A 15,825-nucleotide genomic window follows, 5' to 3' on the forward strand; every position below is an offset into this window, starting at 1 on the left:
TTCACTCAGACTGCCCACAGGCAAAACTGACTACTGCTTTTTAAATGGCATGTGTGTGTTGCAATCCATTTGAGAAATTGCGTATTTAAGGTTGCCTGTTCAAGTTGAACATCGCCTATATGTTTGTATGTAGTGTAAAGATTGCTTGAGATTGTCAAGTTGTAACTTTTCTCTGCTCTTTTGGGAAATCGTAAGCCTGTATTTCTGCAGTACTACATTTTTTGTTGTAATTTTTTTAGAGAGTTTTAAAAGTTTTTATTTCTGAAATGTTGCAAAAGATATAATTAAACCTATTCATGTGTGATACTTTTAGTTATTACTACGTAGTTGTCTTGATGGTTGATGCATACAGCAAAACAAATAATGAATGGCAATTCTGAGCACTACCACAAAAACTGCTATGTTAGGATGCTTGTCCAGTTCAGTAGTCACCTCATTGTGACCAAGGTGTTGGATGGCCTGCAAGATGGATCTGGCAGTGTGATGCTCTCCTCTTCAGTGTACTGTTTTTCCCTCAAGGAGGATGTAGTTTGAATGGCCAAACACTCTTTTCCTTTTGCTCAGCTAGCTCTAGTACTGCCTCATTCTAGTGAGGAGCTCATGGAGGAAAGGTGGAAGTCTTCCTTCTTGCGAGCAATTTGCCTTGAACTGCTTTGTTTTAAGAGATGGGCAGGGCAAGGCAGGCAGAAGCATCGCCTGCAACCAGGCATTGCACCCTATGCTTCCTGATCTGCGTGTGGACATTGAGACAGGCTGGGGGGCTGTTTGCGTTATTCTGGGAATGCTAAGCTAAACCAGGTTACTTAGCACAGTTGTGGTGCTGTCTTGCGTGTGGCTGAGATTATGTAGCTCTTTGTGTCCCAGTGCATGCGCCTGTGGGATTGAAATAACGATTTGTATGCAGCTTCACATTTTCTGGTCTCTTCATACTTAGGTATGCAAGTTTAATGCTGTGGGTTTTCCTAGGTCGTCTTTATTTTTGGAAAACTGCGTATTATATGGAGCTGCTAGAGTAGGTAATGTGAGAGAGTTTCTTTCCTTTGGATCCTTTGGCTCAGGGAGGAGGGAGCTTCTAAAACTTCACTTGCTTCAAGGGCGGCTTACACTCCTACAAAGCGGGCATCAAACCATTGAGCCTGTAGGGTACAGAAAAGAAATAACTACTGGGGTAGTAATTGGGCAGGAGTAAAGACAGCCTTGAGAATGCCTGCCTGAAATGCTTCATATTGTGCAGTAGTATGAATTACAGAGAGAACCTGTTTCAAAGAGACTATAGATACAGTTGCTATGTAAAAGTAACATCTGTATGCACGGGTGGTTTTGAAGGACATGGGCAGATACATTGCCCTTGCATGTCTTGGTGGTAGATTTTCATCTGACAAGCTTCTTCTCAGACATTGTTAGAAGGTTAAGTATGCTCAGGCAAAACGTTTGCATTACGTACCTGCTCTGTGCATTGTACCTGTATACTTCAAAGTGTAAAGTATCAAAATCCTGTTTCTCTGTGGAACTTAAACAAAACCTCAGAGGGCAAGGAGGGTGTGCTTGGAAAGGGACTTCTCACACAAACCATGTGGCTGCACTAGTAACTCTTCATACCTTTCTTTTGGGCTTTCAGCACCGCTGTCCTTAGTGTCTAAAGGTAATTACTATGCCAAAAGTAGTTACTCCTTAAACGTAGCCTGCGCTACTGTGGCTGCCTGTGGAGCATTCTGGCTATGAATCTAGTGTACTTCAGTGTCCAATAAAGCTTTAAGCTTTTTTTGGTGTTGGTAGTTTCACATGGTTTTTAACTGGGTTCTTCAGCTTCTAACATAGCTGCGATAATCTGAGCATTTCGGTAATGTTTTCAAAGCTTGCTGAGTGACTGGAATTACAACAATCTATATATGTGCCTGTAGCACTGGATACTACTAGCCATAGAAGTATTTTTTATGTAGCAAATTAGAGGCATGGAACAAAGCAGAGATCAAACACAAAGTTTCAGACAATTTCACCTAGAAGTTGTAGGGGGCATACTTAGTTGCCACATCAGTGGATAAAGATTTGATCTTAGTAAAGATTTCACTGTAGCTTTACACTGTCTTTAACAGATATTGCCACATGAATGTTACTGTGTTCAAAACATTTTGCAGAGACAGTTTCCAGCAAGTGTAGAAGTGCGTGTTCAGATGTAATTTACAATCTGAGGATGAATGATCAGCGTTGCAGAGTTGTGCCTGGCTGACTTATTGAAGGACACAAAATGTCTCATTAGTCTTGCATGGAGGCTCTGAAACATTGTATTCTGCCTGATTGTGAGCTCTTAACAAAGGTGCCTAATTATGGAAGCCCTTCACACAAATCCTTCTTTATAAAGGGAAAAGCACATAGAAGCCATGAATTACCCATCAGAGATGCCTCTCTCTCCTTGTATGGTTAATGGGGAGACGGCCATGAATAATCTCTGATTTGCAGGCACTGACATTTTACATTTTTAAGGTTAGGTGAGATACCTTTTGCTATAGGTTCTGTATCCAGAAATATATCTGTTTATGTAGCCTAACTAACTTGATCACTCTCATAGGAGCTTTTGAGCCCGTGTTTATTTAAAACATAAGAGGCATTGGTTCTGCATGAATTTAAGTGCCGTGTAAGTCAACTCTTGCCTCCATCATTTGGAAGGACAGTTCTGTATTCCAAATTGCAACATGTTCCTAGGCTTCGTAACTACATGCTTTTTGTCCTCATAGTGTTTTTTCTTTTGGAAAGGCAAGATCTCTTAACACTTTCAGTGTTAATCCTGCAGCTTTGGGGAGGATGAATATAGTTAATACTATGAGCATGCACTTGGGTTTCTGCAGTGAACACCCTTCAAATAATAGAAATGTGCAAAAATAAAGGTGATAATAAACAGGATTGTAGCAGAGTCTGAAACATGCATATTAAATAGCTGGAATGCCTTGTAATACTTGAACTCATTAATGGCATTTAAGAATTTTTTAAGCCAGAGTTGTCTGCGGAGTCTTTGTGTGTGTGCGCGTGTGATTTGCAAGTGCATGTGTGACTATGTAAGTATGCAAGACTTTTAATTATCCACTAAAATTCTGTTGTTCTGGAACTCTTGTTTTGTGGCATCCTCTCTGTCTTTAATGCAGCTTTATTTACTTCCGAGGAGTTTGCTGAAAGCCATACAAGTAAAAATGAAAACTACATATATCTTGCAGATAGTAACTTTTAAGTCTTTATGAAACAGTGAAGGATAGGGTTACTTACCAAATGCCTGCAGCTCAAATGCTGGAGTCCTGCCACGTCTCTGGTTTTTCTCTCATTAATCTTAGCAGAGTGTAGGCAGAAAGGATCCAAACCTTATCTGCCTTGGCCTGTGTGCTATGAATGATTTTATGATGGCAAAGTTATTCTAAAGTTACTCTGTTTGTAATATTTAATCTGTGACATTCAGATGTGTGTAAGATCCTCCTGAGATAATGACCAAGTATGCCTACATAGTGTCTGTATAAATAGATGTTCTAAAGCCACTATTGTCAATGTGGTTTTAGGGTTCAAGTGAAGAGAATACAGTTACCAAGTTTCTGACTAAGATGGTCGGAAGCTGTATCAGGGCACTTTCCACTCCAGTTTAATGATTCTGTTAATTTCTGGTGGTTTTTCAATGGGGCCTTTTTGGGTTTGGTTGCCAAAATTAGCATAAAACTAAACTCTAAATGGGAAGGCAGATCTGTGTGAGCATAGGGATTTTCTTCCTGTTCAGAGAAACATCTGCATTGGTTCAAAAGAGGTAATGCAGCCTCAACTAGCAAAGAAACCTTTTACTTTTTACATTCATATTATAATTTTAATAATGCTTGTGTCAAGATGATTATTTCATCAAGTGATTTCAGCAATTGTCATGTTACCTGTGTTCTGCATCACAGTAATAACCGTTGTTCCAGTGAGCAATTGCTAGATCTTTCCTCAGAGCTAACACTTCTTACTAACCTCAATTTATTTCAGACATTGCTAACATACCTTGTAACGCTGGTTGTATTTTCCTTTTATAGATATATAAATCTACAAGCACAATAAGGGAATTAATTCTGTAGTCTGCTGAATGCATATGAATTAATGCAAAGGGAAAAGAAACTACAGTTATAGCAATAACAGAGTTGTGTATGTGGGGTTTAATGTTAGCAGTATTATCTTTTAAAAATGTGAACCACAGAGTACTTTGTACTTGTCTTAGCAGTCATATATGATGTTTCTTTTTAAAGGATTTAAAGCCCAGTAATATAGTAGTAAAGTCAGACTGCACTTTGAAGATTCTTGACTTTGGACTGGCCAGAACTGCAGGAACTAGTTTTATGATGACGCCTTATGTAGTGACTCGTTACTACAGAGCACCAGAGGTCATCCTAGGGATGGGATACAAAGAAAACGGTCAGCAAATATAGTCTTTCTTTGGCATAGCTTTATTTTTATTTTTTTGTTTGGCACACCACATTTTACATGTTAATGCTTTTTTCAAGCTGTAGAAATTTTATAAATTAGCTTTGTGACCAAAATGCAGATTCTGGATAGGCCAATTTGTTTATTCAATTCAACCCATCAGAAATGTTTGCATTTAATAGGAGAAGAAATTGAGGGCCTTGTTTGTTTAAAATTTTAAATAACTTGCTTCATAGATTTGGTTCCATCCAGGAAGAACTGGAAATATATTTTGTTAATGCGTGATATATACCTTCACCTGACTTTATTCCTGTTGAGGATGTAAATTGTAGTTCATCTGTAAATGTGTGTCCTAAATTTAATGTTTACATAACTATATTGAATATGGCTTTTCAGGATGTAGGAAATTTAAAGGCTACTTAGGAACAAGCAAGCTAAAGCTACTTACTTACTACTTTACTTGTTAAAACCAGCCTATTTTAAACCTGTTGCACTAAGTTCTTAATGTTGTTGAAGAAATATTGAGTAATACACTGGAGACAAGAATGCAGAGAAGTGCTGTCCTGAAGCATCATAGATTCGAGGTCCATGATGACTTCCAAGGAAGTTTGTTTCCTTTGTCCCTCTGCTTGCATACGTTTATTTCCCTTCTCTTTATACTTGCTTTGTGACCCTTCTTTCAATACCTTCTACAAAAAAATAAGGAAAGGATATGGCATTTGAAGGAAGCACACAATCAAGTACATTGCATCTTCTGAATGAAACAGCTAGGACCCTTTAGGAACCCAAAGTTACATGTCATTCCTGAAATTCTGTTGTAGTGGCCCCAGTTATGCTGCCGTTTCATTGATCCACCGTCACCGTGGTCAGTTCGGCTCACTTGGTGTTCCCACCTCAGGCAGGTACAGCGCACACAGGTCACCATTTGCTGAAGGTATTTTAAACCCTCTAAACAGTCCTGCAGTAAGGCCCATGAGATGCCATGGTGCTTGAGGCTTTCTTAGCTGTCTCTTGGTGATCTGAGGCACAGCTGCTCGTGCTACTGACACAACTGGGGCTGGCTCTGCTTTTCAGGATTCTTTATGTAGTCTGTAAACTTGCCTGGCAACTGCGTACCATTACGGCAGGTGACATCAGGTTGTGCGTAAACAATAGTGGCTGTGTGCAGAGACTTGATTTTGTTATCGTTTAGAAGTCAAGAGGAATAACTTCTATCAGTGTTGACAATGAAAGAAGCCAGCTGAAAGGAATGAGAGTAGATCTTTTTTTGCAAGGCTGTGGTTTTTATTTCAATTTGGATCATTAGTGTGCGTGACAGGATGCGCTTTCCTTCAAATGGCCTCCATGGGTGGCTGTTTTTCTTATAATTTAGATGTCAAAGGTTGAACTTAAAGTTATTTTTTTAAGTGCTGAAGTTGTGTAGAAGCCTATATTTAACTTTATTGTTCTTCCTCCCTGCCCCCCAAGACTTTGTCATCCACTTAAGAGACGCTAGATAAAAGAACCTAAAGCTTGTAGTCTTGAGTCATGCATTACAGAAGGAGTTGATACAATGAAAGTCACAAGTTTTCTGAATTAGCTTGCCCAGTTTACATTTTTCTCTTAAGTAAGTTTGAGTTGCAAAAGTGTGAAACATTCTTTCTGCCAAAACGTTGCTTACGTTATTATTCGACTTAAATATTGTGTTCCAGAGCACCTTATCATGCTGGCGACAGTCCTGTTCCTTTAAGCAACAGGATTGTGGCTTAAATTGTGTTGTGCAGCAGAACATAAATAAAAATTTACTTTCATGTGAAAAACTGTCACAACTTCCCAAAGTCAAATACATGGTCATTGAGTTGGGAATGATACATTTGAAGACTGTAAAAGTAAATCTGCGGGCTGAATCAGAAGACGATCTGCATTTCCTTCTGTACTGCTGTCATTAAAAGGCTATTTGCGTAAACTGTGACTCTGCTCAGCCGCTGCCTGATGAGTTTGCTCATCGTGGAGCTCCCCTGACCCAGAGGCAGGACTGCCGAGGGGTGGGAGGCAGGCAGCAAGGATGTTCTTACAGTAAGAGCCATGGGCTGGCCAGGATCCTCACCTGTTAGCGTTGATGCCAGGTTTAGCCCTTCAAACCCATAGTTAAATTAAAAGCTAATTTATTTAATTCAGAGTTAAATATTGAAAATTGGCAGCCAACTAATGGTTAACATTAACATTCACTTCAGTTGAACAGGGTCATCTGGCAGCCTTATGCCATTTCAGTGTCCTGCTGAACTTACATAGCAGGGTTGCAGGGTACGTTTAGATGACAGATGTATATACAGCAGAGTAGTGTTCTTTTGGTACTGTACTACATACATACAAAATCTTTGTTTTAAAACTAGCAAAGATCCCAAATAAAGTGATTGCAGAGTTAACTTCTACATAGGTTTTAATACTGAAGGAGATGAAGCACGTTTGGGTATTTTACATTTAGAAACCAGCCCTTGCAAACTCAAGGAATTCAGAACAAAAGGACACCAAAACTGTTAGTGCACGCGTACCTTAATGTATTTAGATTTATGTGCAGCTATGTGTATGATTATCAGGAAGGCAGCACTGAAAATCATGGAAAACCCCAAACCCTCTGAAATGACTACTTTTAAGTTTCCTGGTATGTACACTGGGTTGGAACTTCATTTTCACTTGGTATTTTTTCTCTTACAATTGTAGAAAATAGTAGATTTACTCCAAACAAGGACTTTAAGAATAAAATATGCTCTGTATGACAAGCAGTAGGTTCTTAAAAAGATTTTTTTCAAATCTGTAATGAGATTGTACTCAGTCTTCTATAGAAGTATTCACAGGAGCAGCCCTAGCTTCATAAGAAATTTAGAGACCTATAAATAGACAGGTTTTGTTTGATTAGTGGAAGCAGTAAACCAAAACACCCCCAAACATAACAAGTTTGGTTCTGTAGGTTGACCAGAAGAATGAGTTCCAATGTTTTTCTTTGCCTCTGAAGTAATATGTTGTCTGAGGCATGAATCTAAGTCTCTGACACACGTTATTTCTCTTCCCAGGCTTCTCCATGCAGTTACGTGTGGTGTTTTTATAATTTTGGACACAAACTAATTACAGCAGATTTGGGTATATTTTGGGTTGTGATGGCAGCAGATTGTTTTGCAAGTGAAAAAGTCAACATTCAGAATTTTATTTAAAAAGTCAAATGCAAAACTTGACTTCAAATTTTTGGGTCTCCTAAGCCAAAGCATAGGTACTGCTCTTAAGTATTCGAAGAGTTTTAAAAGAAGAAACCACTTAATCATAAACTGTTGGCAATAATTTTTTAAATGAACCAGGCCCTTAATTTTGACCTATTAATATGCACAACTATGATCTTCTATCATATGATTTAGATACTATTTTAGAGGAACTTGTAATAAGGAGGAAGGAAATATTTTTAATAAGCAACGTTGTTTGCTTGACATTGTTGAGCTCCTTCAGAACTTTTACATGTAATTTTTAGTATACAATTGTTCTCATTTAAATCCCCTACTTATCTGTTCAATTGAAATTCCAGTGTCATGTTTGACATAAAAGAATTCATAATAATACAATTTCATTAATAAGACTTCAAGAAAACTTCTGCATTCAGAGTTAAGTCTCTCTGAAAGCACCTGTAAAAGAAATGGGCATACCTGTAAAAAGTAAGCTTGTGCATCTTTGAGTATGTCTTCTGAGTGATTTATTTTAAGGTAATGTAGGAAATGTGTATTTCATACAAAAAATTTGCTTTTGAGTTTTTCTTTTATATAAGATGTTATCTCAGCATAACTGGAGAAATATTTTTAAACAAATAATTTTAAATGAAAAAATTTTTAGGAGCATACTAATATTGTCATTAACTGATCCTCTAAAATTCTAAGTGATCTTTTACTGATTGTGTTTGTTTTTTATTTAAAGGGAGAGAGAGATGCATGGTAATCTGACTTTTAGGAAATACTTGATCGGAGATCTTAATTCCTATGTAATAACCAATTAATTCTCCTCCTAAAAGTACAAGTTGTTTACATACACGATATTTTTAAAGGTCAATTTGCTTTGCTGCTTTTAAAATTACAGTGAAATTACTTCCAAGAAATAAAGTTATCTTTGTTGCTCCGATCTAGTCCATCGGCAAAGGTGGCTTTGCAAGCCTCAGAGCTTGGAGATGGGCTTTGGTCTGCTTGGTGTGTGTGTGTGTGTCTCTCTCCCCCCCCCCTGCCCCCCTCTGCTCTAGCTTTCGCTCTAGCACTATGTTAAACAAAAGGATGTTTTTCTGCCTTGTATTTGAGACAGTTAAAAGCTAATCCTTCTATACGGTGTGTTTCAAAGTGATTTCTTTGATAAAAGACTTGCTCTTCTTCCTGTGCTGTGTCTGCAGTTTATAGGATGCAGTCATGTTACGCTTCTTTTAATTTTAAATGACCGTTTGCTTTGCTTTTCCTTCTTTTTGTGCTACAAACATAGTGGATTTATGGTCTGTGGGGTGCATTATGGGCGAAATGGTTTGCCACAAAATCCTCTTTCCAGGAAGGGACTGTATCCTTGTGCTGCTGCAGCAGGTTGAATTAGTTAGGAAGTGATTAACCTTTTTTATTAATGTTGTGTCATGAAAATGTATCTTGTACAATTTTTTTTTTATTAAATGGACATGGATTTTTCTTGTGATACTCTTTAAAAAAAAATTAAGAACTTCATTTATATTCAGGCTGCACCTAGCAGTAGGACATAGTCTCTGCTGGTCCTGTAGTTAGCATACATTCACCTTCACTCATTTTCATTACACATGCTTTTTATAGTCACTTCATGTGTATGTGTCTAGATATTTTTATTTACTTTATTTTAATAACTATCTTTTATGTTAATATCATTGCATTTTGTTTTCAGTTGACATTTGGTCAGTTGGGTGCATCATGGGAGAAATGATCAAAGGTGGTGTTTTATTTCCTGGTACAGATCGTATCCTTACTTTGGCCTGGGATGTAGTTGTAAAAGGTCAAAAGATACTGCAGCAATATAGTTCCAGATTAAGGTGGTTCTAATTTTTAAAATACTGGTTTTAAACTGCCTTTTCAAAGTGACATTTACAAGTTCATTACTTTGGTTCTAGGAAGCTGCAAAACTGTCTACAGTTATACCATTTAAAGCAAAACCACAACACAGCATTAATGTGTATAACTGTCTTTAGAGGTTAATGCTAAGCAAGATGAACAAAATACCACTTGGGCAAACAGGCTTCTGTTTCCTTTTTCCTTTTTTTTCCTCTTTTTTTTTTTTTTTTTTTTCTTTTTCCAGTTTAATATGTCTATCCATTGCTTTTGGATGTTGTCACATTTAAGACAGATTTTTAATTTTTTGTTGTTGTTTAGGTGGTGTTTTACTAGTTCACATGCATTGATTTTTGCTTTGGAGATCATTTTTGTGTAATAACTTACTAATTTTTTTTAGTACCCAAGCATGTTACCAGTTATTTTTTACATTTTATAGGAAATGTTTACAAAAAATTCCTAACCAGCATCATTAGTTACACTCTGGAGTTTTATATTTTTGCATGCAGAAATGAACCTGCAGACAGCTTTCAGAAATATCTGGCATTTCTCTTTCTGTTCCATGACTGGCTTGGTGGTATCTGTTTGGTTTGTCCTGAATAATACTTCAGACAAAGGGTGTGCTCTAAGCAAATAGAGCTGAAACCTCTGGATCATTGCTAATATTGATGGATCCGATTGGAGTTTGGCATCTTACTTATTTCACTAGTAGTTACACTCCAATTTTATAGATGCTGTCAGAAATCTTTCCTGCTTTTGCTGCAGGTTAACTGTTTAGTAATCATTTAGGGGTGCAGATTGGCTGAAGATTTTTGAGGCACAGTGAAGAGATCCAGGGCATCCTTACTTACACATAGCGCTGTCATTGCATGGGCTGCACCATGCTTAGCTTTACGCATCTGGTTTGCTAGCATGGCTTTGCAGTTTAGGCTCAGTGCCATACAATGCAAATTCTTTATTTTCAAGCCCTGTACTAAAGCACTGTAAAGCTTCAAGATCCTTACGTAAAGGGTTAATTTTTAAGAACATATGAAGAGGGCTGCTACATCCAGCGGAAGGTTTAGGTAGCCCAGTATCCGGTCTTTGATGGTAGCTGAAAAGAAGAAGCTGGGGAGAATATATGAACGAGATAAGCATATATAAAATCTTATCTGAGCTCTCTCCCAGCATCTAACCATCTGCAACTAGAAATTTCTGAGCCAAGTGGTTCTCTTTTTTTTTTTTTTTTATTTTTATTCAGTAACATTATTAAATTCTTCTGCCAAAACTGGTCAATCTCCACTTTACCTTGTGTAAACATTGCAATGAAGATGTTGCATGCTGGAAACTTCACTTCTGCATTCAGGTCTCTGACAAAATGGTGATTGGCCTGTGTGGGCCAAGATGTGACCTTGGTGTGCCCACCGGTGCTCAGTGTTGCATGTCGTTAGTGAGAGGTCGCTGACTTGGGAGAGTGCAGGACTGGGTTGAGGTGGTGATGGGTGGTAGCTGGACTGCTGGGAATCAGATCAGGAAGCGAGGTCTTCTCCAGAACCCACACAGTGCCTTTATTTAAATTTGTTTAATACATTTTATGTCTTTTAATTTTCTGTTTGTCTGAAGTATATCCTTTGCTAATTATGATTTTGAGTAAAGTACGTGTTGCCTTGACTACACTATCATAGTCTTGCTTTGTTTCATTTTTCTCTAAGAAGGTAGTCCTAAGTAATGAAAATGAACTTGTTACTTTGTTATAATTTTCTGCCTTTTCTCTGTTGGTTATTTCATGTGGTTTTAAGGTAACTTTCTAGCTGAAAATTAGACACAGTGTTTTTCTTAGCTGCATAACCTTAGACATTGATCAATGGAACAAAGTTATAGAGCAGCTAGGAACACCATGCCCTGAGTTTATGAAGAAATTACAGCCTACAGTCCGAACTTATGTGGAGAACAGACCTAAATATGCTGGATATAGTTTTGAAAAACTGTTTCCAGATGTCCTTTTCCCAGCTGACTCTGAACACAATAAGCTTAAAGGTAAGGTCAGTCTTCTGTGTGTTGTATATTTTAAAAGTTTTGAAACTGTGATATATTGAAAGGAATGTATCTTGGGTTTTGTTTGCTATAAAATCATCTCACTAAGAATTTAAGTACTACAATATTTATATCATGGGAGTGGATGAACGTGCTGGCTTATCTCCATTTTCTCATCTTCTCTGAAACAGCTCCTATTCTGGAGATACTTTTATAAAGAAATGTAAATATATCTGTTGCTCTCAATGACAGATGCTAACATGATTAAGAGAAGAGTGGGGGGAGGGTAGAATAGAAGTTGTGTGGGCAGAGCAGATCTTGTTTCTGTAGGGATGAAAAGAAGGTTTTATATCCATAACATATAGATATCCTGTAGTTACTGAAATAAGTGAAGTGGTTCTAAAATTCACCTTGCTCAGTGGAGTCGCAGACTCAGCATATTTTCTGTGACTGACAGTACGTGACAGTTTTCCCCCGTAAACTGTAGGAGAGGGGCAGTGGGTGCTTGCCCACTGCTATTCCAGACATGGCTGTAGTGCCAGCTGAGTTATATTTCACATAAGGATGTCACACTAAGGGGCACTGTTTGCTGAAAATGCGTAGTGAAACATGCCCAATCCCTTTCCCACCTGTGTAATTCTTCAAAAAAAATTTTTTGCATCAAACGAACCACTTTCCTAAACTGCAAATGATGCGAGGGTTGCATAGCTATTAAACTGGAATTTGTTTGCTCCAGGTCTCCTCTTCTTATGAGCTTTGAAATACTGTATTGTGTGCACTATATATGGCACGAGTCTAAATAGAAAATTTCACTTTTGCAGCAAGTCAGGCAAGGGATTTATTATCAAAAATGCTGGTTATAGATGCTTCTAAAAGAATCTCTGTGGATGAAGCCCTGCAGCACCCATACATCAATGTTTGGTATGATCCATCAGAAGCAGAAGCTGTAAGTTCTTGTTCCAGGTCTCTGATTAGGAGGGTGCTGTACTAAAGCAAGCTTGTTGTGGTGCTTGGTACAACTGCTTGAAAGATTATTGCATGATCTATGTGTTTCACTAGAAATTTAACTGACCTGTAATAATTTTTATTGGCATCGATATACATGTTTATTAGAAATAGTATTAAGAATGGGTGCACACTGTTATCTCTGTGTGTGTGTTTGTGTATAACTGCTTATAATCGCCTGGATGTGTAGTAATGCATCTGAAATCTTTTATATAGGGTTCTAATTTATTGAGCTTCAGTTGTTTCAGTGTGGTTTGATTGCCCTTGATAGGATTCTAAGGTATTTACTCCTGGGTGAGAGCAATATTTTCATTAGTTGTAGCAATTGATAGTACTTTTACACTAGAAAATAAGTGTTTCAGCAGAATCTGAGTACAGGATCTTGAGCTTTCAATTATTAACACCAATGAGCAGAGGGATTAATTGAACAATTTTCTTAAAATAAAAAATTCAGGACAATTTCAGCTTATGAGAAAAGTGTCATTTCTTTTAAAAGAAAGGTGGTTGGTAATGGCCCACTAAGAAAAAGAAGCTTGATATAAACATTGCAGTTAGAATTCTGCTGATCTGTAATAGCTAGAGGGTTAATTTAGTAATTAACTAAGTAGATAGAAAAGAGTTCCTTGTGCTGGAGACTGCTGCACTTAGGAGCTATTTTACCAGATGGTTCAGTTTCTGGTTTAATTGTTACAGTAATGTAAGCAAATCTGTTAATCAGAACTTTCAAACATGTAGCAGCATCTAGAAAATAGGCCAGGTCCAGGTTATGAGAGCATATATAACCATATAAATACAGCATTTTTAAATCAGGTTCATATTCTGAGTGCTTACATTAATTTTTTCATTCATTCTGGTTTTGTATGCCTTCGATTGCTTTATCATGAGTTAGTTTTGTTTTTCAGCCTCCGCCAAAGATACCAGATAAGCAGTTAGATGAGAGGGAACACACGATAGAAGAATGGAAAGGTAAGAAGGGCATTTGAAGTATAATAAGGCTTCTGGGAGCAGGCTGGGACCAAATGATTACTGTTATTAAAGTTCTTCTGGGCAACTCAATATTTACTTAAACTGCTTGGAATGGCAAAGGAATAGATCAGTGCTTTCAACTTCTTGATTGTTGGGACACTAAAAATTTTCCTGTGAAGATGCTGAACCTTTGTAGGGAACTTAAGACCTGCTCATTTCAGTTACTTTTGCAAAGCATAAGGCAAAGGTGTTTTGGGGGGTAACTCTTCTGGGCAAATTGCTACAGCTGGAAAAGATGCAGAAGTTTGAGCAATGTAAATCTGAAGTAGAAGGACTAGTCTTCAAGTGAAGAATACATTAGCAGTAGCTGTACTTAAATCAAGCAGAGGATTTGAAAGAAGAAGCCATAAGGAGTGTTGGTAATGGGTGAGACAGTGAGGTTACAGCTGCTCTGGGAGGTGCTGGTGGTTCTCTGGATCCCACAGCTGATAAAGTAGCTGGGGCTGAGGTCTGGAAGGATTGTAGCATGACCTAGGAGCTGTACCTTCAAGAGTGTGATCTTTAGTGTTCAGTACTGGTTTAGTGTCTATATTTCCTGGTCGTATGTGAAGTGTAAAATGATAAAATATAAGGGGAACATCTTTGTTACTTGTGAAGCTTGTGCTTCATTTTCAAATTGCTTCTAAAAAGCATGGTATTATTGCAGAGGTTCTAGTGTGAAAAAAAAATTGGATCTCCACATTGCTGTGTAAACTATAAATGTTGCATTTAAGCAAGAATTTAGTGCATTAAGCAATCTGATACTCCATACTGAAAAAGTCTAGGAAGGGATATTAGACCTGTATAACCTTTTTATCTCCAGAGAAAATAAAGCAGGGGAAATGTTTCATGAATCATTTTTGACAGTTTCATTGTGTTGGCTGGTAATGGACACAAGTCTGTAAAATCTAGTACTACCACACTTTACGTCTCTTTCTATTAGAAAATGAGATTTAATGATAAAGGCAAAGATAGGGAGAATTGTGGAAATTTCTTTACCAACCTCCTTCCAAGCAAAGTTTTTCCCTTTTGAAGCAGATGTGCTGAGGGTATTTCAAGCAATGTGGAGTTTACTTTTGAGACTCCCACAGCCCTTGAAACTATAATTCTTAAATGCTTTTTTTTTCTTCCAAACTGTACATTACATTAGTTTGCCAGTGACAGGTAAGAAGTAGTATTCTGACAGTCAGTTCACACAAGCTGCATCTAACATGTTTAGTCCTTCTTTTCTGTTGTTACTTCTGTAGATTCACAACTGAAGTCTTTTCTGGGTAATTAGCTGCCATTAGCCTAGAAGCCTTCTGGTCAGTAATAAACCTATGAAATTTAAATGTACATTTTAATGGGAGATGCATTATCGATCCAGTCTTGGGTTTGCAAATTCATTTTTTGCCCTCTGTTCTCTGCATTTTCAGAGTTGATATACAAGGAAGTCATGGACTTAGAGGAGAGAACCAAGAATGGGGTTATACGTGGACAACCAGCCCCTTTAGGTTGGTTACAATAAAAGCATGGTAAAAAACTGCATTAAGTTGTAGGTCGGGAGAGAGTAAAGCTGTTCAAGACATCCAAGAGTAACCTAACTCACAAATATGGCTCTTAAATGACCAATAACCTCTTGAATTGCCTTTGAGATATTGCTTATTTGAATGGAATGTGTGGGGTTGACATCTGTTTTTATTGACCTGATTAATTCCTCTGTTATTGTCCCTGTGTAACTGATGCTTCATTCATTTAAATCCTCAAGAAATGTCTTGGTATGTAGTGGTACTGGGTTGCCATAATCTGGTTGGATGCGTAACATGTAGCTGGTACAGTTTCAAAGTAAGATATAACCACTACTTACACATATGTAAGTAATGAAGCAGGATTTCTAAGCTGGAAGATTATGGCGTGCTTTCAGCAACTGCTGCTGAGTTTTGGAGCAAAATGCACCCATTAACTGACCGTTGGTAAAACTCCATTTGCACTGCTGAAAAATGATGGCAGGGGTTGGGCGGCCGTAGCTGACTCTGCTCAGATTCTGCCGAAGTCCAGACTCTGAAAAATCACTGTGCATCTGAGACTGAACGTACGCGATGTGGCTGGACACCGACTATTCTCCAGCCTGAAGGGGAGGATCTGATGGGGGTAAAACAGGCCTCCTCTTTCTTTATCAAAATATGTAGATATATTCTAGCTTTGGGTGTCCACATTTCGTAGGGAACTTAGCTCTGGCTTTATGCAGTGCTGTGTCTGTGATTTTTAACCGTCACCCATTAGCATTTAGTGTGATTTGACAGGTGTCATGCCATGTGAGTTCTGTGGTTCTTGACAT

The 15,825-nt window shown here is 37.9% G+C and overlaps 1 protein-coding gene across 9 annotated transcripts in view; it reads left to right on the forward strand.

Moving 5' to 3' along the window:
• MAPK8 (mitogen-activated protein kinase 8) overlaps positions 1-15,825 on the forward strand; it is a 57,685-nt gene that overhangs the window by 40,749 nt on the left and 1,111 nt on the right. For 7 of the 9 annotated variants that reach the window (XM_037400720.1, XM_037400723.1, XM_037400716.1 and 4 more), the window contains 6 exons: positions 4,251-4,416; positions 9,325-9,396; positions 11,319-11,501; positions 12,320-12,444; positions 13,406-13,469; positions 14,924-15,001. In XM_037400720.1, the coding sequence (XP_037256617.1) occupies positions 4,251-4,416; positions 9,325-9,396; positions 11,319-11,501; positions 12,320-12,444; positions 13,406-13,469; positions 14,924-15,001 (688 nt within the window). Of the gene's footprint in view, positions 1-4,250; positions 4,417-8,904; positions 8,977-9,324; positions 9,397-11,275; positions 11,502-12,319; positions 12,445-13,405; positions 13,470-14,923; positions 15,002-15,825 lie in introns of all 9 variants that reach the window. The other 2 variants (XM_037400722.1, XM_037400725.1) reach the window with 2 other exon arrangements.

The sequence above is a fragment of the Falco rusticolus genome, chromosome 9 (genome assembly GCF_015220075.1).
Source record: "Falco rusticolus isolate bFalRus1 chromosome 9, bFalRus1.pri, whole genome shotgun sequence".
NCBI lineage: Eukaryota > Metazoa > Chordata > Aves > Falconiformes > Falconidae > Falco > Falco rusticolus.